Source organism: Chionomys nivalis, chromosome 18, assembly GCF_950005125.1.
Source record: "Chionomys nivalis chromosome 18, mChiNiv1.1, whole genome shotgun sequence".
In the NCBI taxonomy this organism is placed as follows: Eukaryota; Metazoa; Chordata; class Mammalia; order Rodentia; family Cricetidae; genus Chionomys; species Chionomys nivalis.
Window position 1 is genome coordinate 5,822,809 of NC_080103.1, and position 18,212 is coordinate 5,841,020.

An 18,212-nucleotide genomic window follows, 5' to 3' on the forward strand; every position below is an offset into this window, starting at 1 on the left:
GGAATGCTCCATTCCTTCCTTCCCACTTACCTGCATCTCTTACCTCTTCTTTCCTAGCTGCTTCACTGCCTCCCCCAAGGGTCTCTGCCTCCCTTGGGTGACTTGGGGGGGCGTTTGGGTTGGGCGTCTGTCCCCACCTCCACACCCAAGGAGCAGATGTAACTTGTTCCGGTAGTGAGTGATTTCTCTCAAGTGATGTTTCTTTCCTAAAGCCACACCTTGTGAGCACAGAAGGGCCAGCTCCTGCTGTACGTGTTCCATGGTAGAGGGAGGTGGGCTGACGCTTGCTCAGGTTTCCCAGAAACCTTCTTCCTTGATATGCAGTCCAACTCTCTACACATAGGTTCAATTCACATCTGTGTGTCTCTCTCCTTTTTTATTTCTTCCTCTTCCCCTTTCCTCTCCTGCGGTATTTAAAATATTCACAGTAAGTGTTCTGAGCTGGAGGAGGAGCTGAAGAATGTCACCAACAACCTCAAGTCTCTTGAGGCTCAGGCGGAGAAGGTAGGGGCTGGTTTGTGAAGATGACAGGCTTGGGGCCTGGGCCCAGCCCTGCCCTTAGTGAACGAGTAGACACACCCATTCCTTATAAACCTGTGACGTGTTTCTCCCTACCTCTGTCCATCCAGATTGTAGGTTTAATGCTAATTCCCATCTACCTCCATTGCTTAGGTTCAAATAACTTTGTGGTCTGGTGTGGGCCTGGAGTCATGTGCTCCTCCAACCAATAGTGCTGTGCTAAAAGGCAGTTAAAGGGGCTGTGTGCACTTTGAAGAATGAGGTGAGGTCAGCAGAGCACCAGCTCTCAAGACCTACCTAGCAGCAGTCAGGACAGATGGCTGCCGTGCAGCATCCTGGGGGAATGTTTCAGCCGTGGATTCCTGCTGGTTAAGTTGGACAAAGGCAAACACTTTGGGATGGTAGAAATAAGATCAACGTTAGGTCTCAACAAAAAACGATCCTGGCAGAGTTCACTCTGCCTGTTTTATGTGTGGAAATGGCTGGGTCTTGAGACCCATTGTTAAACACTGGTCCTGGAGCATTTGTACATCAAGTCTAGGAGAATGTTTGTGACTGATACAAGATTAACATGGCTGCTGTCTGTGAGACCCTTTCTGCTCTGACATTTGTATCTACTTCTCTTCACAGTACTCTCAGAAAGAAGACAAGTATGAAGAAGAGATAAAGATTCTTACTGACAAACTCAAGGAGGTGAGCTGAGGAAGGGAGAAGGCATTACCTTACAGTAATAAGTAGCCTTGCTGGCTGGGCTCTCGGTGGCCTGCGGGTGTGACCATCTTCCCTTCTGACTGATCTTCTGTTTCCTCAGGCAGAGACCCGTGCCGAGTTTGCTGAAAGATCGGTAGCCAAACTGGAAAAGACCATTGATGACTTGGAAGGTATGGAGCATGGGAGGGAAGGAGGAAGAGGAAGGTCTGGCCCGTTAATTTGAGACTTCTCTCCATTCGTCCGAGGGAAATGGTAGTGACTTGGAAGCTGTGATGTGTCCTGTCCTATGTCATAGCAGCTAGGCAAAGTGGTCAAACTTGAGAGTTGGGTTTTTAATCTTTTCCTTTAATAAGACTTTACCTATTTCTGGAATCTGCTGTCTCTCCTTTGAAAAGATTGAAGGACTATCTTTATCTCTAGTTTAGTAGTCTTAAATCTTGAGTCTTAGTTGAAATGGAAGCCATGAATTTTTCAGGAGATAGTGAAGGCCTGTATGTCACCCTGTGGCCACTTTTGGGAGCTCTTTTTATCACTCAAGTTGTAGGACACTTGTCCAGGACTAATCTCAAAGCTTCTTGTTGACGTTCGGCAGCTTGTCCAAACCGCTTTAACAGGGGAACAGGTCTTTTCTGTTGAGAACTCCCTGGATACGCTCTTAGTAACTGGCTGTTTTTTGGAAGGGCTCGAGGAGGCGGCCTGTGGAGCAAAGGGCCCATGAATAATGATCACATTGAGTAAACAGAGAAGTGGCCCTGTGCATGTGCCTGCTCCCTTGTCTGTCTTCCTTCAGTGTTATCGCTGGTTCGGAACTGGGTGGGAGCAGTCTCTGGGAGCCCTCTGACTTGCGCTCGGGCTCTCCGTTCTTGATACACTCACTTGGAGACGGCAGGAAGAACTGTTGGCTGTTGAGGAAAAGTAGACTGAATGTCATGTAATTAAAGGAAGTTCATGAGAGCCCATAATTAAGGATAACATGTTTATTGGGGAACACTCACAATAAGAAGGCCGCTGCATTCCTCTGCTCTGTGGGCACTAGGAGCTACCAGCCGAACCATCAAACTCGGACCACCAACCAAGCCAAAAGGCATAAGGGACAATCCTGTCTGTGCTTATAGTACCTTAGGCCATGCCCTAATGGGCGGTTATCTAAAAGGCTATTGGCTGAATGAATTCCCACACAACTGAAAATGGCCCGTCACAGCTGCCAGAATAGTTTTGTCTTTTTCCTTCCTGGTTTTAGACCCACAGTCACATTTTTTCCTATTTTCTATTGATTCCCTTTCTTCATCTGCTTCTGATACCTTTCACTTTGTCCCCTCCATCATCCCCGTGGTTCCTGTGCCTATCCAGACGAGCTCTATGCCCAGAAACTGAAGTACAAGGCCATTAGCGACGAGCTGGACCACGCCCTCAATGACATGACCTCTATGTAACTATCAGGCAGCAGTGTGGGGTTGGCTTCCTGGCTCGGGTGAGGGTGCAGGCTGCTGCGCAGAGTGTGCTTGGGTTTGCCCTTGAATCGCAACTTCCGCCCACTTAAAAAACGTTGGTGCTGCTTACTTGTTTGGCAGAACCTGGGGAGGCATCTAATCTTGGATATAATTTGTGTTCTCTCATTCGCCCGTCTAGTTCTAACAGGGTCTAATTCTGAAAACCACCTTAACCTCAAACTCAATTCTTCTGACTTACCCTTACCGCTAAGATCACAGCCATGTGCCATTGTGCCCAGCTCTCCCTACCGCTAAGATCACAGCCATTGTGCCCCGCTCTCCTTACCGCTAAGATCACAGCCATGTGCCATTGTGCCCAGCTCTCCCTACCGCTAAGATCACAGCCATTGTGCCCAGCTCTCCCTACTGCTAAGATCACAGCCATGTGCCATTGTGCAGTTTTCCTTTGCACTGCATTTTCACTTCTTTTCTCAGTGCTAGGTGTGGTGGCACACAACTGTAACCTTTGCAATGAAGATGCTAAGGCAGAAGGATTGATGCAGGTTCAAGGCCACCTAATGCTGCCCGGCAAGACAGCAAAACACTGAATGGATGTGGTGGCGTGAACTTTTAATCCTGGCATAGGCAAATTTCTGAGTTCTAGGACAGCCTGGTCTACATAGTAAGTTCCAAGACAGCCAGGGTTACATAGAGACCCTATCTCAACAAACAAGAACACATACACACAGCCGGGCGGTGGTGGCGCACGCCTTTAATCCCAGCTCTTGGGAGGCTGAGGCAGGCGGATCTCTGTGAGTTCGAGACCAGCCTGGTCTACAAGAGCTAGTTCCAGGACAGGCTCCAAAACCACAGAGAAACCCTGTCTCGAAAAACCTAAAAAAAAAAAAAAAAAAAAAAAAAAGAATTGAGATAAGTCCCTAAGCAAGCCAACCAGTGAACAGCACCAAAGGTTTTGGGGGACTTTATCTGATCCCTAATGCTAATCTGCCTCTTCTGCCCACTAACCCAGAAGTAGCTGAGTATTGCACCCTGAAGCATCTGGCTCTCCACTGTTCTTTACCTTTTCTTTCTCCTGAGCTGAGCCCTTCTCACCTGGAGTGTCCTTTTTCACGCAGATAAACTGTCACCGGTTCTGTTCTGCTCTGGATCTAACCCCTTTCCTTGGGGAACCCAACACCCCACTCGCTCTGGATTCCATTTGGGTCAGCCTGGCTGGTTCCCAAAGCCTTAGGGCTGGGGGTGGGGGGACAAAGCAATTTACATATTTGCTTTCACCCCCATCCCAAATTAAAATGTTGAGCTGCCAGAAGCCTCATGCCCTCCTGCACTTGTTATTGCCAGAGCTGTTCAGGAGCCCTGCGGGTGTGATGAAGGACATTCTGATTGATGTTCAGGAGCCCTGCGGGTGTGATGGAAGGGCATTCTGATGATGTATAATCAAAGCTACATTTGTGCGTGTGTTTCTTCCTGAGACTTAAACTTACTGACTGGAGTCTTGTCAGTGCTGAACTGGTAAAGGTTCCTCGTGGTAGGAAGTCTAATGTTACTCCTTATGGCCATCTCACGCCTTTGACTTCCGAGTTCTTAAACAGTCGATCTGGAGCATTTTCACCTCTTTAGGCCCCTTTCCCATGTAGTATGGTCAGCAGACCAATGAATTATTTCCTAATAAGCCACCCTTTTGCTAAAGATTCAGACATTACATCCTCAGAGCACATGTGTGTTCTGTGTGATCCATTCTTTCATTTAAACATGTAACAGGCCGGGTTGAATTGTCAGTAGATGACCTTTCATCTTTAAGCCTCTCGCACTTATTTGAGCTGCTACCATTTGTTCAGCTTTGTCTTCTAATGGGAGATCACCAGGACACACATAGACGATTGGAAAAATGAAGACAGTCACGTACACATGGGGATAATGACTTACTATTAAATTTCCACTAGAGAAATTCTGGGTATTTGTTGTAGAATTGAATGTCAGCACTTCAGAGTTCGTTCTGTACAGCAGATACATTTGACATTATAGATAAATGTTGCATAGTATTTCAGTTCCTTATCAAAATAGGATTAGAAACTTACTTTTCTTCTTAGTATCCAGTGCGATTGATGCGGCACAGCGGGAGAACACTCACTCAGTGTGCGCGAAGCTGAGTTTGAACCCCAGTACCACAAAGAAAGAGGGGAGGGAAGGAAGAGAAAGGAAAGATAGCGCCAGGTGGAGAAGTGTTCCCTAGTCTAAGTCTCTAGCGAAGCACACCCCATTGCCTATACTGTCTTCCTGCCACATGGCCTTGGAGAGTGAGGTGGAGGTTGGCTTAGTCAAGCAGGTGCTGACTTTGTCTAGCTGCCCTATTCCGGTGGCGAATAACATCAGATGGGGAACTGCCTGCATGCTCTCTAAGGAGAGAGGACAAGCTCAAAGTCGAAGCTGCTGGGTGAGCTGCAGATAGGAGAGTTTGGGAGCTAAGTGGGAGGGGCACTGACTGATTCCATGATTGCTCCCAAATTGGCATTTTTGAGATAGTTTTGCACTAGCCCAGGCTGTCCTAGAACAGTATGTGCCCAAACTGCTCTTGGGCTCCTGGCGGTCCTGCCTCTGCCCTTCCAAGACCTGCACCACCACTGTGCCAGTTTTAGATGAGATTTGTTCGTGTTGTCTGGGTGATAAAGAATTCTGAACACAGCCTTTACCTCTGAACTACATCACCAGCCTCAAGACTGATTTATATATAATGAGCAGAAATAAGCTTCAACACACACACACACAGAGTTAAGGAAAGACACAGCAACTGCGAAGGGAGATTTGGGAGGCAGATTTGCTAAAAGTGCTGCTGGGAAGCTTTGTGGTTGGACAGGAGATGGAAATGCCACGGTGGTGTGTGAATATGTGTGTACCTCCCTCCTAAGAAGAGTTCATCTGAAAGCTAGGAGAAGATTGAATCTGGGCAAGTCTGTAATCCCAGCACACCAGAGGAAGGCAGATCTCTGTGAGTTCAAAGCCAGCCTGAATGAGTTTCTGGACAGCCAGTACTACACAGAGAAATCCTATCTCTGAAAAAACAAACAAAAAAAGACCAAATCTATTAAAATGGGTTGGAGAGATGGCTCAGTGGGTAAGAGTACTGACTGCTCTTCCAGAGAACTGGGTTCACTCCCCAGCACCCTTGTGGCAGTAACACAGACGTACCTGCAGGCAAAACACCAATGCACAAACAGATAAATAAATAAAGGAGGCTTCAAGGCCGCATCAAACTATGTAACAAGACCCTCAATCAAAATCCACAGGGTGGGGTGGAGTGTTATATACCTTTAATCCCAGCAGTGGATCTCTGGTGAGACTCTGTCTTTAAAAACAAAGACTAGGCCGGGCGGTGGTGGCGCACGCCTTTAATCCCAGCACTTGGGAGGCAGAGGCAGGCGGATCTCTGTGAGTTCGAGACCAGCCTGGTCTACAAGAGCTAGTTCCGGGACAGGCTCCAAAACCACAGAGAAACCCTGTCTCGAAAAACCAAAAAAAAAAAAAAAAAAAAAAATTAGTGTATTTGTGTTTCTATATGTGTGTGGGTATATTGCAGTGAGAACACATTAGCAGCATGTGCCGGCCCCAAGTTGCAGGCATTTGCATACCATTTTCTGTGGTCGCTGTCACGTTGGCCTGTTACCCATGTTCTCTTCAAAGTCACTCTTGGAGCATGTGTTCTTTAAAGTCCACGCAGGCATGCTATGAGTGCACACACCATTAGCCATGGATATGCCATGCTTTAGGAAGTACTAGGTGAGGCTGCAGTGACTGGGGTGACTGGGACTTGTGCTCCGGTGGTAATGGGAGGAAGGTGACACCGAAGCTGCTTTCTTACTCATCTGCTAGCATCTCAACCGTCCTCGGATGCTGGGTTCCAGGCATGTGCAGCCCTGCTGGTGAGGTGGACACTTCAGGGCCTGACAGCTGAGTGTGTGGAAGTAAAGTTCAGTTACTGAGTTTGGTACCAAAAAACTGATGGTGTTGAAGGCACAAGGAGGTGACATCCTGGTTCAGGGGTGACCCCGAAATGTGCGCAGGTGCAAACAAGATCCCGAAGCTGGAAGGAGAGGAGTTGATAGGAGAGATTTTGGAATGCAGAGGGATTATAGCTTAAGTAATACACCTCACAACCATAAAGAACATGTACAGGTGCCAGTCATAGCACACACCTTTCAAATCCCCGCACTCAGGCAGAGGCAGGAGGATCTCCGTGAGTTTGAGGACAGCCTGGGCTCCATAGAGAGACCCTGTCTCGCACAAAAAAAAAAACCAAAAAAAAAAAAAAAAAACCCGAATAACAGAATCAACAACTGCAGGTGTGGCCGGGCGGTGGTGGCGCACGCCTTTAATCCCAGCACTTGGGAGGCAGAGGCAGGCGGATCTCTGTGAGTTCGAGACCAGCCTGGTCTACAAGAGCTAGTTCCAGGACAGGCTCCAAAACCACAGAGAAACCCTGTCTCGAAAAACCAAAAAAAAAAAAAAAAAAAAAAAAAAAACAACTGCAGGTGTGAAAAGGAATAAATAAAGAGAGGCTTGGCCAGTCTGTGGAGTGAGTTCCAGGACTGCCAGAAAAACCCCCACATGGGGGTGTGGGGAAGCTTAGCTGGCAGGAAGCCAAGTGAACTTGTTTGTTCTGTAGGAGGAAGGAGAGTGGCTCAGGGATGCTGGCTTTTGACCTTCAGCAGACAGACCTAGAAGGATGGTAACCCTGCTGCTTTAGGAATTTGAGGGTCTGTTTTGAGCTGGTCAAGGGCAAGGAGATAACATATTCAAGAGACAGGAGAGAATGTTTAGTATTTGGGCACTGATGTACAGTGTGATAGTCACTTGCTTCTTTGACTCTTAAACATGTCTTGTGGAAAGGCTAGGAGTCCAGTTTTAATATTTGTAACTAAATAAAATTCATTTCCATTCAAGTCATTCGAGTGATGGGATAATTATTGCTCAGGAGTTATAGACATTTAGTATGGGACAGAAGTATCAGACCAGGCTGAGAATGTAGTGAGACTTGTTTCAGAATAAGTTAAAAGCAGGCTGGGGCTTATTTAGTGTACCACTAAATAGTAGATTGTTTGCCTAGTGTGCCTGCAGGATCCTAGAATCGACCCCAAGCACCATTTAAAGAGCAGAAGAGTGAGCTAGGGACAGCAGGGACTGAGAAAGAGGGAACTGTTCTCTGCTTCCTGCTGGCTCCTGCCTCACCCCATTGGTGGGTTCTTTCTACAAGAAAAGTGAGGCTATCTTCATGTGCTAGGTTGGTTCCTTTCTTTCAAAGTCTCGTGTCACAGCTCTCATCCTGGTTCTTGCTGGGGCCAAGGAAGAAATGACTTGGGCAGTGGGCAGTTGGTTTACTCCTCCCTTGCTGCCACTGTTAAGTGAGGAACAAATGTGCTTGGGCTCCTGTCACCTAGTGGTGGATGTCATTCTTCCTTAGGAATAGCCACACTGCAGCTCCCTGGGATAAATCACATGCACTATATGAGTGGGTACTGCGGGCATGATGTGACATACAGGCATATGCAGATACAGAGGTCAGAGGACGACTGGTAGGCACTGCCCCTCTTTCCCAAGCCAGGTGTGGGACTCAATGTAGGAAGGGAAATACACGTAGTAAAACAGCTTGAGAGGTGAGAGCTTTTGGGTTGGAGGGCTTGCTACTTGTCAGGTGAATCAGACACCAACACCAAGCCTCGTGGAGCCTATTGACCACTCCTTTTCTGTCACATAGGGTAATTGTACACAGGAAGATGATGTGGGAATGACCGGCCCGCCATTCATTACAACAGGAAGATTCTGCACGTTAGCATATTGCTGCCCTCTTACCATACATACCTTTAGAACCTTCTGTCACTATCAGTCAAAAATTCTGCATAGCCAGGCATAGAGGCACACATCTATAATTAAAAATATACATGAATTTTTTTAAATTCAAATTAATTAAAAGTAATTGGAAGGCAGAGGGGGGAGGAGCACACAAGTTTGAAGCCAGTCTGAAATACAGTCTTAGCAAAACAGAGCCTTTGAAACATACCTGTACACATTCCCACGCTTCCTGGGAGGGAGGAGGGACAGTGCAGCTTTCTAAGACCCTCTGCTTTGGCTGAGCACTTCATCCACACAGTCACTCCCAGCAAGAGAGCAAGGCCTGTTTCTAAACTAAGACCTTGTCTCACATCGAAACAGGAAGTTGAACTTAGAATTTGGAACTTCTGAGCCAGGCATGGTGGCACACACCTTTAATCCTAGCACTCAGGAGGCAGAGGCATGCAGATCTGAGTTTGAGGCCAGCCTGGTCTACATGGTGAGTTCCAGGACAGCCAGGGCTGCATAGTGAGACTCTGTCTCAGAAGAAAATAAAAATAAATAAAATAAAATAACCTGAACTTCAGAGACTGATAGAAGGGTGGCCCAAGAATAATTTAGCTTTCGTATTGCCAAACTTTTGTTACCTGTGTTTAAGATGCATCTATAACTTGGGGCAGGGGTGCGCACACCTTTAATCCCAGTCACTTGGGAGGTCACAGCTGCAAGATCAAGTTTGAGGCAAACCAGTGAGCAAAATCTTTTCTCCTAGGCTGGGCGGTGGTGGCGCACACCTTTAATCCCAGCATTTGGGAGGCAGAGGCAGGCGGATCTCTGTGAGTTCGAGACCAGCCTGGTCTACAAGAGCTAGTTCCAGGACAGGCTCCAAAACCACAGAGAAACCCTGTCTCGAAAAACCAAAAAAAAAAAAAAAACTTTTCTCCTTAGGGGGGTGGAGTGGGGACGAAAATCTTCATTTCTTCCTTAAGATGTACTCTGAGCACTGGTTAAGTGTTTACCTGAGTAAACACAGCAGCTAAGGAGTCTAGCCACTGATGGGTAGCTGTAGCCTATGAAAACTAGAGTTTCTTTGTTTTCTTAAGATTGAAATACATAGCGCTGGACTTCACATTCATATTCAAAGCAAGATGGAAAGCTAAAATTTTCTCCCTAGCCTAGGCTTCCCCCCCCCTTTTCACTGGCCTGAATTAGAATCATGACCACCCTGAGCAAGGAGACAGCGTAATTATTCTTTAAATTAATTGTAACTTACTACTTTGTGTGGGTGTTTTGCCTGCCTGTATGTGTGTGTGCCACATGCATGCCTGGTGCCTGCAGAGGCCGGATAAGGGCATTGGATTCCCTGGAATCTAGGTTGTTGTGAGCTGCCATGTGGGTGCTGGGTTCCAAAGAAACCCAGGTCCTTTGGAAGAGCAGCCTCTGCAGTAGTTATAATTGGCTGATGTCCTTTTGACTGCTGCATATACTGGTGACCCTAATAGGCCAAATTTCTTATATAAAAGGGAGACCTGAACGTGAGTTGGGGACGACTTGAGTATGTGTCTGGTAAATAACACGACAGTAAGAAGCATTTGAAAATAAAGGATTGACTGGGTGAGATCGTTAAGCATGGTGTTGTGTTGAATCCTCTGACCTGGGAAAGTTGAGGTATTGCCATTGGTTTTTCCAACCCCTCGTGGCTGAATGGCTCTTTGTAAGCTCACTATATCTGCCTGTGACTGTCTTAGCCCAGGGGACAAATCATGGGAAGGGATTGTTTTCACATTCAGAATGCCCTACAGCTGGTCTTTCCACCAACTGCCTGCCTTCCTGCCGAGTCCCCATGCCTCCTGCCACTCGGTGCATGTTCCATAGACCACCTAGCAGAAAGACACACTTGCCTCGGCCTTGTACTAACCTCCCCTTTTCTCTCTCTCCTCCTGTTCCTCCTTTCCTCTTCCCTCTTCTCTGTTGCTGCTGCAGAGCGTCTCTACAGCCAACTTGAGCGAAACCGCCTGCTTTCTAATGAACTGAAGCTAACGCTGCATGATCTGTGTGACTGATGGGCAGGGCTCCCTGTGCCCAGTAAACCCACACCACTGACCTGGACCCCAGCAAAAAGCTGATTGTCTTTTTTAAAAGTTATTGTTTTGCCCTAAGCAAGTTAGTTTTTATTGAGGGCAGTTAGAATACTGTTCGTTTCCTGACACCCCCATGAAACTGCAATTCTCTATTTTAGGAGAAATTGTAGATGATGAAGGAAGGGGCCTGGAAATTTAGTGGGGAACTTGGGAAGCCTTAGCTGCAGCCTTCTCACCTGTGCACCCGCTTTAGGGTTGACACTTTTGCATGGATATTTTCTAACAATAAAAAGACTGACTTGACAAGATGTTGTAGCTGCTTCATCTTCAGGCCCAGAGATGGGCTCTTCTGACTGGGTGGAAACGGGTGGGAAGGAAGGGTGTGTAGCGTGAACGTCACTGATCTGCGAGTTTTCCTCCCTTCCGTGAAGCGCCATAGTTACCTACAGGTTAACTGCTTGGTGTCCTTTCTTCCTATAGTTTCCTTCTTGCTGCTTTTGGGTTTAGTTGTATATCACTGTCTGGGGCCTACTCTGTTGATGCCTTGCTGAAATCTCGATGGGGCTTTGCTCGCAAAAATGTGTCTGGGTAGTATTCTTGACTTAAACCTGAGGACCCCTGTCTCCCTGCTCTGTGGAGAAAGTACCTACCGCAGGGGGATCTTCCTGTGCTCTTTACTGAGGTATTGGTGTTTGTCCTCATCCGCAGCAGTCATGCTCTAGTGTGACATTTCAAGGAGAAACTGACCTGTGGGCAGAGTGGGTGCCTGGTGCTTTCGCCTGATTCTGTGGAGACCTGTGGGAGGGAGAGGGAATGGCCGACAAGCCCCAGTTCCCTCTCCCAGGCAGCAGAGAAATGCCTCTGCTTCAGTAGGTATGCCAGAGTCCCCACAGAACCCAGGGATGCCATAGCTGCCTTCTATAGCTTCCTTGTGACTGGCTCAAGTCTCAGAATAGGGAGCGCTTGAAACTGACTTTGTGTAATTCCTCTCTGTTCCCACTAGATAAGCTGAAGTGCACCAAAGAGGAACACCTCTGTACACAAAGGATGCTGGACCAGACCCTGCTGGACCTGAACGAGATGTAGAGCACCCCCTAGTCCCCGCCCTGCCACCGCTCCTCCCTCTGACCCTGACTCCGCCTGAGGCCAGCCTGCCCGAAGCTGACCTTGAAACCGAGGGCTGATCTTTTTAACTGAAGGCTGCTTTCCCTCCTGCCCCCCTCCACCCTTCATGTCTTTTTCATAAAACTGTGTCAGCCTCTTCCCAGAGTTCCCAGCTGGAGGGGCTGAGCACCTTTGGGAACAATACTTAAGGGAGTGTGAGCACAATGCATTTGTCTTCAGTGCACTTGATCTGCACATTGTGATTCCTTTTGTCTTAGCGACCATTGTAACATTCCAAGCGCTTCCACAGCTTGGAGCAGCAGCCCAGTTCCTTGTCACTGTTGGAAGGTGACATGCCGACCTAATGGATACTGCTCTCTCCATAGAGGACAGCCAGCAGAGCCCAGCAGGCTCCACTGTGGGACACCTCAGTTCTCTGCACCAAGTCCTAGCCAAACAACAGGGAATTCTAGGAAGTTAGCCAGAAGCAAAAAAAAACTCTTCCGGGCTGTGAAGGTTCCATCTTTGATATCTTTGAACAACTTTAACCTTGTTTTTTGTTTTTTTGTTTTTGTTTTTTGTTTTTGGTTTTTCGAGACAGGGTTTCTCTGGTTTTGGGCCTGTCCTGGAACTAGCTCTTGTAGACCAGGCTGGTCTCAAACTCACAGAGATCCGCCTGCCTCTGCCTCCCAAGTGCTGGGATTAAAGGCGTGCGCCACCACCGCCCGGCTTTAACCTTGTTTTTTATGTTTCACTTTTTCTATCAGTCGTGACCAAATGAGTTGGTGAGGCGTCTGCAATGCCCCACCCCCAGGCCTTGTGCATGCCAGGCAAGCATGCTACTGCGCGGGCCCCAGCCCCAGCCCCACTGGTCTCCCCTCCGCCCCTTCCTAACTGCTTACAGGGATCATGCTGACCCTTAGTATTCACCTGCCCCGAGGGAGAAAGAAAAGGAAGATTATGTTCGTGCCACTGATTTAGCCGTGTGGACGCCATCTCACTGCCGTTCCCGAAGCTGCTGTCTCTTAAAGTGCCATCTCATTGTGCTTCGTATCAGCCAGAGCTGGAGGAATCTTGAATAGCTTATGTAAAAAACTTTTTAAATTTTATATTATTTTGAAATTTTGCTTTTGGGGACTTGGGTTATCTTGGTCAACCCATTGGCTGTGAGAATCCTTTGCGGTCTGTGGGCTGGCGCTGTGCCGACCTTTCAAGTATCCCCACCCAGTCGCCGTGTTCAGGCAGTCTCTTCAAGGCCTGTTCCAGGTGGACACGCTGCAGCTTACTGGCTTGTTTGTACTCCTGTCCAGAGAGAACCCCATAGTGCAACTGTTTTGATACTGAATATCAACACGTGACATTTTGAAATAAAGAACCAGTCCTTCAACCCTCAGACCGACTTGACTCTGTTAAACCAAGTGTGCTTTCTCCTCCACAGGGCTCCACAGACCGGGCTAAAAGTCAGGTCTTCGTGCCTGAAAGCCTCAGGATTTAACACAGCACACACACTGGAAACAGACAAAAGTAAAAACAGGCTCAGAGCGTGACTGGGATTAGGGAGGTGGTACCCATGGGAGAGCGCTCTCCTAGGTGTGAGGACTTCAGCTCTGGTGCATCATCCACAGTCCCAGCCCACCAGCCAGGCAGAGACAGGAACATCCCTAGGTCATGCTGGCCAGCCAGTGGCCAAATCAATAAGCTTCAAGTTCAGTTTAGACCCTGTCTCAAATGGTCAGACATGGTGTTATGTGCCTTTAGTTCTAGTACTCAAGAGGCAGAGACGGTTGGATCTCTTGAATTTCAGGCCAGCCTGGTCTATAGAACAAGTTACTGGACAGTCAGGACTACACAGAAACCCTATCTTGAAAAAAATACTCATCTCCAAAAACACAATGTGCTGTAGAGGTGGCTTGGGAATTGGGAGCATCTGCTTGGGCGGGGGGGGGGGGCGGCTGGAGGGGGTCGCCAGCATCAGTGGTGACTTGACTCTGTCACTCCAGTTCCAGGTGTCCGAGGGCTTCTGCACGTGTGTTCCACTTACACTCGGAAAGCTCACACACAGACATAATTTGTAAAATTATTTTAAGCTTATCGGTGGTGCATACCTTTAAATCTCAGCACTCAAGAGGCAGGCAGATTTTTGAGTTTGTGGTAGCCTGGTATAGAGTGAGTTCCAGGATAGCCAGGGCTACAGAGAAATCCTGTCTTCAAAAACCAAAAGAAAAAGAAAAATTCCATTTTGTTTCATGAGACAGGGTTTCTATAAATAGGCCTGGTTATCCTGAAACTCAAAAACTCACTATGTACACAAGGCTGACCTCAAAAGTTCTGCCTGTAGCCAGGGCGGTGGTGGCACACGCCTTTAATCTCAGTATTCCGGAGGCAGAGGCAGGCGGATCTTTATGAGTTCCAGGCCAGTCTGGTCTATAAGAGCTAGCTTCAGGACAGGCTCCAAAGCTACAGAGAAACCCTGTTTTGAAAAAACAAAAGTTTCACTTGCCTTTGCTGTTTCCCTGTGCTGGGATTAAAAGTGTGTGCTTCTCCAGAGAACCTAGACAACAATGAGGACCCTAAGAGACATACATGGATCTAATCTACATGGGAAGTAGAAAAAGGCAAGATCTCCTAAGTAAATTGAGAGCATGAGGACCTTGGGAGAGGGATGAAGGGGGAGGGGAGAGGCAGGGAGGGGAGCAGAGAAAAATGTAGAGCTCAATTAAAAAAAAAAAACCGAGTGGTGGAGGCGCACACCTTTAATCCCAGCACTTGGGAGGCAGAGACAGGTGGATCTCTATGAGTTCGAGACCAGCCTGGACAACAAGAGCTAGTTTCCAGGACAGGCTCCAAAGCTACAGAGAAATCCTGTCTCGAAAAAAACCAAAACAAAAAACTAGGCCACCCCCACGCCCCCAAGAAAAGTATGTGCCAAAAAAATTTTTTTTGCTAGGAGGTAGTGGTGCACACCTTTAATCCCAACACTCGGGAAGCAGAGGGAGGTGGATCTCCGTAAGTTTTGAGGCCAGCCTGGTCTAAAAAAATTTTTTAATTAAAGCATTTCAGGAAGATCTCCTAGGTTGATTTTTTTTTAAAGATTTATTTATTGGTTGATTATGTATACAACATTATGCTTCGATGTATGCCCACATGCCAGAAGAGGGCGCCAGGTCTCATTATATGGTTGTGAGCCACCATGTGGTTGCTGGGAATTGAACTCAGGACCTCTGGAAGAGCAGCCAGTGTTCTTAACCTCTGAACCATCTCTCCAGCCCGACGTTTTGACTTCTACATACTTGCAAATTTTGTTTGTTTTTGGGTGTCTTTTTTTGTGTGTGTGTGTTTTGAACTCACAGAGATCCACCTGCCTCTGCTTCCTGAGTGCTGGGATTAAAGGTGTGCGCCACCACCGCCCGGCTCACACACTCATTTTTTAACTTTTGTGTGTGATGGTCTCAGTATAGCCCTGGCTGGGCCAGTACTTAGAATACAAACCAGGCTGGCCTTGAACTCAAAGAGCCACCGGTGTCTGCTTCCCGAGTGCTGGGATTAGAAGTACAAGCTGTCATGCCCAGCTCTTTCTTTGTACATTGGTGTTTGACTACACGCTGTCTGTGAGGGGCTGGATCTCTGGAACTCAAGTTACAGACATTTGTGAGCTGCCGTGCAGGTGCTGAGAATTGAGCCCAGGTCCTCTGAAAGGGCAGCAAGAGCTTTTAACTGCTGAGCCATCTCTCCACACCCTTTTTTTTAAATTCCTTTGTTTGTTTTTCAAGACAGGGTTTCTCCGTAGCCCTGACTGTCCTGGAACTCACTCTGTAGACCAGGCTGGCCTCAAACTGAAGAGAAGAGATCCACCTGCTTCTGCTTCTTGAGTACTGGAATGAAAGGCGTGCACCAGTGCAGCCTGGCAATACTCAGTTTTTGTTTTTTTTTTTAAAGATTTATTTATTTTGTTTACAGTGTTCTGTCTGCGTGTGTGCCTGCAGGTCAGAAGAGGGCACCAGATTTCATTACAGGTGGTTGTGAGCCACCATGTGGTTGCTGGGGATTGAACTCAGGACCTCTGGAAGAACAATCAGTGCTCTTAACCTCTGAGCCATCTCTCCAGCCCCTCGCAATACTCAGTTTTAAAGTCATTCTCTTTCTCTATTTTATTTGGATTTTCAAGACAGGGTAGTCCTGATGGTGACTGACAGTTTTTCTGCATAGTCTTGACTGTCCTAGAACTCACTTTGTAGACCAGGCTGGCCTGCTTCTGAGTGCTACGATTAAAGGTGTGTGCCACCATGCCTGGCTCAAAATATTTACTAAACAAAAAAAAACTTAGCTCCTAAATTCTTGGGTACTCCAGACATGATGACTCATAACCATAATTCCAGTAAGGGTAGGTGGTCAGGGCAAAGCCTGAGGTTATTCTGGGACGTGTAGTAAGTTCCAGACTAGCCTGTACTACAAAGTGAAACAGCTTCACACCAAAGGGGACCAGGGAGATGGCTCAGTGGCTGGCCGAGCCTAAGGACATTGGTCCCCAGGTCTATGTAGTGAAGGAGAATTGACTCCTGCTGATGAGCTTCTGACCACCATGCCCATGCTGTGGACCCATGTGACAATGTGGACTCACAGGCACACCCAAATGTCTGGATGTAAATCCTTTAACATCATCACCTGTACAGTGGAGACAACGTGAAGACAGGTCACATAATCTAACAGACTGAACTACACTTACGTGATGACAACCACGTGAACTCCATAGACTTAGACTCCTTAATGCGTCATACTGCTTATACTCCTGACTACTCTTTTGAAAACTTGGAGAAAACAAGGGTTTTTTACATTTGTTTTGTTTTTGCTCTGGTGTGAGGGGATTTCGGAGGCCAGGGGCCAATGCCAGTTGCCTTCCTCAATCACAGTTCACTTGTTTTTGCGGTGTCGTCTCAGGTGAACCCATTGTTCACAGATCAGCTAGACTGCTGGGCACTCAAGTCCTTTCTGTCTTTGCCTCCCCAGTGTGCTGGGATGAGAGGCGTTCTGTGCCTCCACTTTTATCACTTTTATGTGGATGTTGGGAACTCAAGACAAGCACACCAGCTTCTTTTTTTTTTTTTGGTTTTTCGAGACAGGGTTTCTCTGTAGCTTTTTTGGTTCCTGTCCTGGAACTAGCTCTGTAGACCAGGCTGGTCTCGAACTCACAGAGATCCGCCTGCCTCTGCCTCCCGAGTGCTGGGATTAAAGGCGTGCGCCACCACCGCCCGGCACACCAGCTTCTTTGAAAGGGTTTATTTTGTAGACTAGGCATATGTGTGTGTGTGTGTGTGTGTGTATTTTATGTGCATTGGTGTGAAGGTGTTAGATCCCCTGGAACTGGAGTTCCAGGGAGCTGTTAGCTGCCATGCAGGTGCTGGGAATCAAATGTGGGTCCTCTGGAAGAGCAGCCAGTGCTCTTACTCTCTAGTCCCCTAAACTAAGCTTCTTGATCTTCCTGCCTCAGCCTCCTGCTTCCTGGGATTATGGATATGTGCCACCACAGCCCAGTAATGCACAAGTGTGCCCAGGGTTTCTATTCCCGAGTCAGGTTTTTTTTTTTTTTTTTTTTTGGTTTTTCGAGACAGGGTTTCTCTGTGGCTTTGGAGCCTGTCCTGGAACTAGCTCTTGTAGACCAGGCTGGTCTCGAACTCACAGAGATCCACCTGCTTCTGCCTCCCAAGTGCTGGGATTAAAGGCGTGCACCACCACCGCCCGGCCCGAGTCAGGTTTTGTGAGACAATGACTTTCTCAGTTGCTTCTGAGGCCAGCATCAGTTATTTCCTGCATTGTGGTCTGGAAGCAGGACATAAATCCTAGGAAAAATAACATACATACCTTGACTAAAGCCAGCTGTTCATGCTAGAGACTGGGATTTTTTCCACTTACAGCCTGAGACTAATGCTGACTGGAAATTCCTTCAATTTTTTTAAGTTAAATAACTTGTTTCTTGTGTTTAGTATTGGAGGGTGTGAACCCAGACCCTTGTACACGTGAGTCATGAGTTTCACCCCAATCTTTCTGCCCTTTTTTATTATAAACATTAAAATCGAACCAAACAATAGCCGCATGTGGGGCTGAGATGGGAGACCGCTGGGTTTTTGGACCTTTCTTTCTGGTTCTCAGCTAGTAAAGTTTACCACCAAATATTTAGTAAAGCGACCCTTTGGTCCTGTGCCTGAAATTTACCTGTTAGCTTGAACGCACTTAAAAAGTACCCACAAGCCGGGCGGTGGTGGCGCACGCCTTTAATCCCAGCACTTGGGAGGCAGAGGCAGGCGGATCTCTGTGAATTCGAGACCAGCCTGGTCTACAAGAGCTAGTTCCAGGACAGGCTCCAAAGCCACAGAGAAACCCTGTCTCGAAAAACCAAAAAAATATATAAAATAAAAAGTACCCACAATTCCTAGTGAGAAAGCATCCGCTGACGTTATGGCTGCGGATTGGTTGGTGTTGGGGGGCGGGGGCAGTAGTTGAGTGGGAAGCTGAGACCAAGGCGGTAGCC

General features: G+C 47.5%; 1 protein-coding gene across 13 annotated transcripts in view; it reads left to right on the forward strand.

Moving 5' to 3' along the window:
• The window catches only part of Tpm3 (tropomyosin 3), a 30,343-nt gene extending 17,267 nt beyond the window's left edge, over window positions 1-13,076 (forward strand). For 3 of the 13 annotated variants that reach the window (XM_057794150.1, XM_057794156.1, XM_057794161.1), the window contains 3 exons: window positions 1,150-1,212; window positions 1,331-1,400; window positions 11,589-13,076. In XM_057794150.1, coding sequence (XP_057650133.1) covers window positions 1,150-1,212; window positions 1,331-1,400; window positions 11,589-11,671 — 216 coding nt within the window. In that variant the 3' untranslated portion in view covers window positions 11,672-13,076. Of the gene's footprint in view, window positions 1-428; window positions 505-1,149; window positions 1,213-1,330; window positions 1,401-2,580; window positions 2,664-3,796; window positions 6,178-10,487; window positions 11,564-11,588 lie in introns of those variants that run through there. The other 10 variants (XM_057794149.1, XM_057794155.1, XM_057794152.1 and 7 more) reach the window with 9 other exon arrangements.
• Window positions 13,077-18,212: the final 5,136 nt, after the last annotated feature.